Source organism: Aulonocara sp. 'chitande type north' Nkhata Bay, linkage group LG2 (genome assembly GCF_057382095.1).
Source record: "Aulonocara sp. 'chitande type north' Nkhata Bay isolate Kocher_YH1m ecotype deep benthic linkage group LG2, A_spYH_male_GT1.1, whole genome shotgun sequence".
Lineage (NCBI taxonomy): Eukaryota > Metazoa > Chordata > Actinopteri > Cichliformes > Cichlidae > Aulonocara > Aulonocara sp. 'chitande type north' Nkhata Bay.
In genome coordinates, this window is record NC_141345.1 from 23,541,620 (window position 1) to 23,551,759 (window position 10,140).

Sequence of the window (10,140 nt, forward strand, 5' to 3'; positions counted from 1 at the left end):
TTCATTATGTACACCTGTTCAAGTGCTTGTTAATGCAAATATCTAATCAGGCAATCACATGGCAGCTTTGCAGTGCAGTTAGGCGTATGGATATGGTCAAGATCACATGCTGAAGTTCAAGCCAAGCATCATAATCAGGAAGAAAGGTGTATAAGTGACTTGGAAAGTTGCATTGCTCTTTGTACCAGATGGGCTGATCTGAGTGTTTCTGATAATGGTCTGAAAAAGAGAAAATGTCCAGTGAGTCACAGTTTTCTGGGTGAAAAATACATAGTTAATGTCAGAGGTCAGAGGAGAATGGCTAGGCTGCTTTAGACTGATAAAGCCAATAGGAAGAGGATGAGGAAACTGAGGCTATAAGTCACACAACCTCACCAAAATTGGACAATAGATTTCAAAAATGTTGCCTGGTCTGATAAGTCTCGATTTCTCCTACGATAGTCAAATAGTAGGATGAGAATATGGCATAAATGCCATCAAAGCATGAATCAACAGTTTAACTGCCTCACATCAACAGTTCAGGCTGCTGCTGGTGCTGTAATAGTGTGGGAAATATTTTCTTAACACACTTAGAACCCCTAAGTGCCAACTGAACGTTGTTTCACTTGACCGTGTCCGTCCCTTTATGACCATGATGTACCAATCTTCAGAGGACTGCTTCCAACAGGGTAAGTACCGTGTCACAAAGCTCAGATCATCATAAACTGTTCGCTTTACTCAGATGGCATCCGCAGTCACTAGATCATAATCCAACCGAGCATTTTTTTGGATGAGGTGGAATGGGAGATTTGCATCATGGATGTGCAGCAGCTGAGTCTCACTGTCATGTCAATGACGATGCCAAAATCTCTTGAGAGATGTTTCTAGCACCTTATTGAATCTGTGCCATGAAGATGTAAGGCAGTTCTGGAGTCAAATTGGGGTGGGGGTCCATCAAGGTGTAACTAGTGAAGTGGCCAGTGACTACAGCTGTGGACGTGTTCATTTGATCAGACAGCCCAGTAAGTGTAGAGAATGCATACTGGCAAAGCATTTCATAGCATAACAACTTGTTTAATTCAGCGGTTAGTTTTCATTTAACACCCAGTTAACATACTGCACTGGATGGATCACAGAACAAGGCCAAAACTAAAGCATGGCCTATGAGGGAACATACATTGTTTACATGTTAATGGTATTCAACATCATCTTGCATTCAAACCTTTATGCTCCACACAGGGAAGTAATAGTTGTGGCTAAGACATCAAACAATAAAATAAGAAATGTGACAGGATGGCTTTAAGTGTTGCTTTTTTTTTCTCCTTTAGCCAGTGTCCCTGTTCATCAACAGTGCTATTAAAACCTACAGAACTTCTAAATAAAATAAATTCAACACATAATGGGTAATAAGTCTTCATTTCCTTACTTTTACAATTGCATGTATTGCACACAGATATGGAGCATTTGCTCGTGAGGCAGGAGGGCACAGTGGTCAAGAAACTTGACTTTCCTATGAAGCAAAACCCAATGAACAATAATGGAGACTTTCCCACCCCAGACTTGGTATATATCAAGCCTTTGGGGTAATAACTTAAGCTGCAACTTAAACATGAAGGTGGACTGACAGGTAAAGAGATCTGTTGTGGCTTGAGCTGAGGAAGCAAGTCTGGATTGCCATTTTATTCAATCTGTGATTATTTCACTCTGCCAAGACCACAATTTATTTCATATTTAATTAATCCAATTGTTAGTAGAAAAAAAAAGAATCGAGAAGAACAATAACACACAAAAGGATCACAACTGTGACATCATTTAGTATTAAAAGTAAATGTCCTTTTGCATCTGTGTTATGCCCGCTAATATTTTAGAGGTGGGGAACTCACAACTTGATACTGACAAAGCCTCCATTACCCATAATGAAAAAGCTTTCATTTTCTCATACGATTACATCTGGCATTACAATAATCAAGAAAGTAACAATACAATATTAATCCAAAACAGACTTTAACTTTTGGAGAAAAAAAAAAACAAACAAACAAACAAAAAAACAAACAAACAAAAAAACAAAAACCTAAAAAGTTCAACATTCTGGGTTTTTTTTCCCTCTGCGAGTTTATGGTATATCCCGCTCAAAACCAAACAAAGAAGAAAAAAAAAAGTGTTTTATTTAGGGTGAACAAGAATGGAGAGCACAAGTCACACTGTAAATTGCAAAACACTTTGTCCTCCATCCTTTGGACATCACAATCTGTAAATAATTCTGCTGTATACATTGTTAGCACCTAAACATTTAAAATCAAATTCAGAGAGTAATTGCAGACCATCATGACCCAGATCTTCAAATGAGTTCATTTACAATCCGAAACCAATTCAGTGATACAATGTATGATTCAAAATTATTTTACAAGCTTATTTACAGCTAATACTTTGAACTGGTGTAACTAGCAACTGTACCTATACCCAGCTAATGTTATACAAGGGGCCATTCGGGAGTTGAGAGAACAGATTTGAAGTGCCTGAACTACCTGCAAGTGTGCAGCATTTATAATCAGAGGATTTATTTTTATGAGATATCAGTCTACTTGTGCGCATGGCTTGATGCAACGCAACACTGCACAGCCACTACGGGTTGATAGACAGCATGCATCGCTTGTGCCCCACTTTGGACTGCAATAATAATAAATGTCTAACTAAAAACTAAATATTCTCCATCGTCACTGTAAGGAGCACCCCAAATAAAACCTGTTGTCTGCAATACGATCAAACTCACAAATAGTATGAAGGAAATACATTTCAACAGCAGAAACACGTTTTCTCACAGCCTCTTACAGACTTGGGAGATATTGGATTACTTCGGCTGAGACAAAAGGCCTTCAGTCTGTCAAAGCGTTACACCACACTCTCTCTGTTGGCTGACACTAGGACAGCCCTGCGGCAAATGGGGCATGTGGAGTTTTCGGAGAGCCAGCGGTCTATGCAGTGCACATGGTACTCGTGAGAGCAGGGAAGCTTACGTAGCTTGTTCCCTTCTGCATACTCTGTTATGCACACACTGCAAGTCTTCAAGGCATCACTCTCTCCAAAGTTGCGCATGGAGAGGTTGTCAATCTGTTCTTTGGTCAGCCCCTGGGGCTGGTCTTCATCATCATCATTTAGTAGGAAGAAGTGAGCAAGTCGCAGGAAGGGCAGGGAGCTGGGCTCCTCCAGGCCGATAGGTGGTCTTGGTCGAGCCCTGCCACCAGTGGGAGGCGGACCAGTGGCAAGGCCTTCATCCATATCAGTTTCAACCGTCCTTCCTCTGCCTCCAGCAGCAACCGGTTGCTCGTCAACATCAGCAGCAGGAGCATCGGCAGGTGTAGCATCTGGATTATGGAGGGCTTCTATTTCTGCAGGAGCACTGGCTCCACGGTTTGAATCTGAAGAGTCAGAGTCAGAGTCCATGAGGTAGCCAAGCTCACCAAACCCAGTCATGATCTGCCGTATCATAGACTGGAGAGCCATTGAAGTTGCCTCTCCCAAACCTGCATCGGAGATTCTTCGGATGGGGATGCGAATAGTGCTGACGTAGGTCCTCACACCAGCACGCTCAGAGCGCGAGAAAGTCCTACGAAATCCACCACGTTCACTCTCATACATAAATGTGTTGTTTGAGTTCTGGGAGCGCGAGCGAGTACGACTGGCAATGCTGTCTCTTTGCCGATATTCACCTGGACGCACACGGCGCACCTGAAGGTCAAGCATAATAGTAGGGGGGCGACGCCCTGCTGCGCCCCCTTCGCCCCCAGAGGCTTCTACCTCCTGAGAGGCAACATTGTGGGCCTCTGGAATGGATTCTGCAACTGCCCTAGACTGCTGAGCATCTCCATCAGTGTGGCTTGGTCTTGAAAGAACATGCTGTCGAGTCCGTGAGCTACCCTCCACTTGAGGTACAGGGGGAGCACTGCTGGAAGAACTGGCACTTTGAGAGATGTAAGAATGCCGTGGATTAGGAAGTCCATCAAGTTGATCCAAGTTGAGAGGGGAGCGGCTCCTGGCTAAACGGGCCCGAGTCCTGCGTGGTTCTGGACTTCGGCTGCGGGGTCTCCTTTGCCCTCTGCGTGGAGAAGGACAGAGTGGTGGCTGCACTGGCAGGGGAGAAGGTGAGGTGGGAGATTCACTTACAAGCTCTTGTGAAACAACCTCTTCTAGTTCAGGCTCTGGTTCCACTATGACCGCCAACTCATCTACAACTGGTTCTTCTACCACTTCTGTCTCCATGGGAACTGGTGGTTCAGCATTTGCCACTATTTCTTGACCCTCTGGAGCTTGTTCTGGAGACTGTTCTGGCAATTCTTCTGGAGGTTGCTCTGACCTATCTTCTGGCGATTGCTCTGACGATTCTTCTGGCGATTGCGATTCTTCTGGAGGTTGCTCTGATGATTCTTCTGGAGGTTGCTCTGATGATTCTTCTGGAGGTTGCTCTGATGATTCCTGCTCTCCCTCAATAGCTGCCTGTTGCTCAGCCAGATTGCGGTTCACACTGATTTCTAGACTGAAGCGAAAATCGCCACTGTTCGGGTTGGTCTGGCTCACAGCCCGCCATGACTGATTCCCACGATGACCGGTTCTAGTTGTGTTGCCTGTGCGCCTCACAGTGTTCAGCCAGTCAAGCAGACTATCACCACTGGCAGGATCCTCTGAGCTTTCCGGTTGTTCTGAAAATGAGCAGAATTAGCAAGTGAGAAATCATATTCTGACATAAAAGCAGTCAAAGAATGAGGAAAAAACAAAACAATATATAGAGAAATATCAAACGTACCAACTGGATCTTCTACACTTTCAGTACCAGCGGTGTTATTCTGTTGCTCAGGACCATCTTTGATTTGCTGTAGTCTATTGAATAACTCATCTTGTGTTACCTCGCCTGGAAGAAACATCACAAAATAACATTCTGTTATTAACAAAGAAAAAATAAATAAATCATCAGCAGTCCATCTACTCTTTAAGGGTTAAGTTCGCTTCCTCTTCTCAAGCAGCTGGTAGAAAGTGCCAACTTAACTCCCTACAATAAAAACAAATATTGGATTTAATGCAAGGAAAGAGGGGAAGCTGACAGCAACCTAAAATAAATACATTAAAAATATATTATTAATAATAATCAGTACATATATTTTGATTGTTCATTTTTCCTTTGATCACAGCAACAGGACAATTGACTATGTGCACGTTAGCATATGCTACTTCCGGTGCGGAAACTCCTGTGGGGAGCTTTGTTTCCGGTGTCCTATTCGCACCTTGTTTACCGGCCAAAACAAGTTAAGCAAATGAACAAATCAAGCGGCCAGCAGCAACCATCCTTCCGGTTGTTGCTGGAGGCAGAGGAAGGACGGTTGAAACTGATATGGATGAAGGCCTTGCCACTGGTCCGCCTCCCACTGGTGGCAGGGCTCGACCAAGACCACCTATCGGCCTGGAGGAGCCCAGCTCCCTGCCCTTCCTGCGACTTGCTCACTTCTTCCTACTAAATGATGATGATGAAGACCAGCCCCAGGGGCTGACCAAAGAAGAGACTCACATTTCTATAGATGTCTTGGGCATTTACCCAATATATCTGTAAATGATGTTCATCGACTTGTCGATATTTTTTCCCTGCGCCTCAGAGCAAAAGAGAAAAGGGATTCAAATGTTATATTTCTCAGCTGTCCCTCGTTTATCGCGGGTGTTATGTTCTAAAAATAACCAGCGATGGGTGAAATCAAGCAGCAAGTTTTATTTTTTGACGGTGCAAAACGTTTCGTGGACATCCAGTACTGCACTTCAGAGTCACACTGCTAGCGATCGATGCAGCGATTCTGTACTGTACAGGAGAGACGTCACGGAGGAGATCGTCTGCAGCGATCAGGACGCAGGACGCAATGCGACGTAAAAAAATAAGCATGCAAACTTCCATCCATCCATTCGCTTCCGCTTATCCTTTTCAGGGTCGCGGGGGGCTGGAGCCTATCCCACCTGTCATAGGGTGAGAGGCGGGGTACACCCTGGACAGGTCGCCAGTCTGTCGCAGGGCCAACACACAGGGACAGACAACCATTCGCACTCTCATTCACTCGCACATTCACACCTAGTGGCAATTTGGATTATCCAATTAACCTATCCCCACAAGCTGCATGTCTTTGGACGGTGGGAGGAAGCCGGAGTACCAGAGGGAACCCACGCCATGACTGCAAACTTGCACTAAAAAAATCCACGAAACAGCAAGGTGAAAGGTGAACCGCGTTACATCGAGGGAGCACTGTAATTTTGAAGGTAAGTTACAACATACCCTTCGTAAATACTAATGTATAGAAACCCTTACCAGCAATCATTCATTTTTTGTGTGGCTTTTTTTCAGTTTGTTAACATGCTGTCTAGGTGTGTACTTGACTAGCTGATATCAACATAACGGGGAAACATCTGGTTTGACTATTCTTCACCTGTAGTTTGAATGCTGAATATTTGCCTGTTTAAATCATAAGACCAGTCACTATACAGAGATGTGCTTCTGAATGTGGACGATGTGTCTTCTGATTTTGTAATGCAGTTCTGCTTGTGTTGAGTGGTGTAAACAACTGATCATCGAAACTCCTTACACGTCAAAGTTGATCATTAGATTTTTTATGACACAACAGTGGTGAGTGTTCCCACCTTCTGCTCTTTGTAATTTAACGCGATCTTTCCGTTTTTGAGTTTTGGACATGATTTTGGAGAATATTTTCGCAGTAGCGATTGACCGCAAAGTAAAGCAACCGGAAATGTACAACCCCACATCCGGTCTCAAACCAGGAAGTTAGCATTTTCTCGTGCACAGGGTCAACCTCTAGACTTACCAGGGCACGACACTCTCCAGTCATAGCCCTCTCCTTGTAGGGTGCTCCACTACACGCTCCAAACTTACTTTCCCACTCCCACTCTCCTGGGACAGAAATGGATTGGATGTCTTCAATAGTCCATAGGAGGTGAAATTTCAAGGATAGCGGCAAATCCAAAACTAGCCATAGGTACTTAAGCTTAACATTTACTTCTACTGACAAGCAGGAGCTATGTAAAGATGGGAGGACAGAGATTAGACCAACAGGTCATAAATTTTTATATCAATAAAACTGGCAGAAGACAGCTAAAATAAGATGAACCAAAAGAGGGGCTTTCGAAAAGGACCATCTTTTTCTCTCATGACAAAGTAGGAGAAAATTACTCAGTGACAGGACAACTGAAAATAGAAACTACATATGATATGTATGATGCGGAAAACCATATTGACATCAGCATATAGTTTAGTGCAGGAAATTCCATTACATCAGATTTTATTTTCAAATCATAATTTGGGGCATCAGACTATTTCACATAGTTTGGTAAAGGCAATAAAATATAACTAGAAAGTTGTACACTTTAGACGGTGTGGTTGATGAATAGCGTTTTATAAGAAATGCCTGTTGACAGTTCGTGTTTTAGTTAACTAATGCTGGGCTTACACTGTGCGATTTTTGGCCGATTTTTGAGTCGTGCAACCGTTTTGGCGATCGGCCCGATTTTGGCCTTCATCGTGCGTCGTGCATCGTGTAGTATACGTGGGGTAACGAGAAGCAATTAACCCCTCACGACCAGCTCCTGATCATTAATCGCTTGGTCGTGAGGATTTCAAACAGGTTTGAAATCCTCGCGACCGTCGTGAGGGTGTCAAAGCAGCTTCTCACACTGCACACGCGCAAACACAAATGTCAGCGAAAAAGACTGCGCAGCACGGCAGTGCAGCGTGTGATCTGGACACAAGCGATGGAGACAACTTGTAGAACTATGGCAAGCTCATCCGAGCCTTTTCGATGTGGCCTCACAAAATTATCACAACCACAACCGTGAAAATAGTTGGATCTACATTGCTGCTCAATCACAGCTGCCTGATCAGTGTTTTTCATTAGCAATTTAGCAAAGTTGATGGTGGTGGTGTGCGTGTCTGTGTGAGTGAAAGAGAGAGGGAGAGCGAGCGACAGAATTTCTGTTATAACCTTCGTTTTTATGAACGCACAGTTTGAGCACTCAGGTCGCATCAGAGCATCGGGCCGTATAGTGTGAGCCCCTGCATCGTGACCTACGAACTTCTAACCCCTGCGAGTCAATCGTGCAGTTTGAGCAGAAGCTGAATAACGCGATTAAAAAAAAAAAAAAAAAAAAAATAGCATTAGAGGTAAAGCTACTATTAAAAAAACAAACAAAAAAAAAAACCCCAAAACAAAACACATTCCAACTACAATTACTACAAAAGATTGTTCAAAGATAAACTAACTCTACTTTCCACAAACGGCCAAGAGATTTATCCACCAAGAAATCTGGGTTTGAAAACAAAAAACAAAAAGAAAGCCTGTATGTGAAAAATACTGCACTGTGAGTGTGATCTTCAATGCTTACTGCTCAATCAAGGTGCCTTGTGTGTGAAATTATTTAACTTTCTTCATATCAATAGCATATTCCTACCTTCCTCCCAGTTAAACAGCTGAAAACTTTTAAAGAGAGGTGCGAGTTCAGCAGAGAACATAGAAAGGGAGCGCAGAAAAGAAAAAGTACTCTTTACTTGTGTAAATCATTAATACTTTAATTGGGAGGTTTTAACAAGACTAAAGAATAGACAGGTTAAAGATTTACTACCTGGAGTGCCCAAAAGGTTGTTGTCTCTCATGAGACGGTAGTCTTCATCACTGAGATTGTTGACGAACTGGTAAAAGGCCTCCTCCCTGTCCAGGCGGTCCAGCTGCCTCCTGCGCTGTGACTCTGGCAGTTCACTGCCATTCTGTTCCACGCTGTCAGACCCCTCCATTGGTTCAGAAGGGAGGGCGGACTAGAGATGATCCAATATTCAGCAAGATCCAGTTGCTTCAGAAAAAAGTAAACAAAGGATTAGCTGATCTAAAAGACATGAGCATGCCCTCCTGCAACTGGGATTCATTACCAACCACTCATGAAATGTATTATTTGATACATCAAGTATTTTCACAAAGTATAGCAGTTATTGTAGTGATGACAGTTAAGAAGAGAGGCAACTGGGCATCAAAATTAGGCATAACCAGGCACCACGCAGCATCAAATAAGAATAACGACACATTAGCAAATGTTAGCACCGGTAACGTCTTCAAAGCATAACATTGAGCCACACTTGTAAGTTGAGCCCATATCGAAACGCAAAATACGATTTCCTCGAAAATGTCACATGTATTTTAAAGTCGTATAAATAACTCAAATAATATAATGATCTATGTGGCTGTAAGTCGTACGATGAAGCCATATGTTGCTCAAAGTCAAAGTCGAGATAAAAACAAAATGGCATCATCTAGCTTAGCTTACGCTGGCTAGCGACCAATTAGCATGCTACATAGGTGCTAACGCCGGCTACTTCCATCATTTTCAGCCATAAAAGAGGTCCCATCGTGTGTCTAATGACCTGTAAATCAAACAACAAGAAACTCACTGTGTAGTGACTGCAACATCATCCAAACAAGATCATTCAATGACAAAGCAATCCCGGTTATGCTGCGCTAACACTAGTTAGCTTCCATGTCAACTAGCCGAGTTAGAAGCGTTACAAACGTCTTACTCAACATTAGCTTTTAACTTTGTGCTAGTGCTCGCTTTTACATCAGCCCCATGTGAATATATGAGGCAAAACAAAGCTGAAGCTGGAATCGTCTTTTGAACTTGATATTATTCTTGTTTACCGTTACTGGACATTGACTATAAACATCACGGTTTCATTAAAAATGCATTGAACTACCATTAGTATCACCGCAAGCTAACAACGTCAACCAGTGACGTTAATAGCCATAACCTAACCAAAGCGATCCAGCTAAAATTAGCTAGCTAAAGAGAGTAAAGTTAATTAGAACGGATACACCATCTGTCACCAAACCACTAATAATTACCTGCTTGGCGATGTTAACGGCAGCGTTATCGTACAACCCAGCTGCCCTTTTAATATTCGCCCAGAAACGATACACTGTTTAGCTAAGTGCGACTGCCAGATTCCATTTTCTTTCTTGTAGGAAGCCTAAAATGATTTTCCGGAAACGGACGAAACATTTGGGTTTTACCCCGAGTAATTCCTTACAGGCACTGGCAAATGTCTCGCGTTTAGGCGTAGCGATGGAGGTCGGGTGAGAC

General features: G+C 43.1%; 1 protein-coding gene across 2 annotated transcripts; it reads right to left on the reverse strand.

The window, feature by feature from the left end:
* Nucleotides 1–1,032: 1,032 nt before the first annotated feature.
* On the reverse strand, nt 1,033–10,140 carry rlim (ring finger protein, LIM domain interacting). 2 transcript variants are annotated; one of them, XM_086311449.1, is made up of 4 exons: nt 9,903–10,140; nt 8,635–8,859; nt 4,778–4,882; nt 1,033–4,673 (listed from the first exon to the last, which is right to left on the reverse strand). In XM_086311449.1, the coding sequence occupies exons 2-4, from the start codon at nt 8,801–8,803 to the stop codon at nt 2,869–2,871; spliced, it is 2,079 nt and encodes a 692-aa protein (XP_086167575.1). In that variant the 5' UTR covers nt 8,804–8,859; nt 9,903–10,140; the 3' UTR covers nt 1,033–2,868. The 2 variants fall into 2 exon arrangements, with proteins under 2 accessions (XP_086167575.1, XP_086167583.1); XM_086311457.1 differs by lacking the exon at nt 9,903–10,140 and adding an exon at nt 9,452–9,791.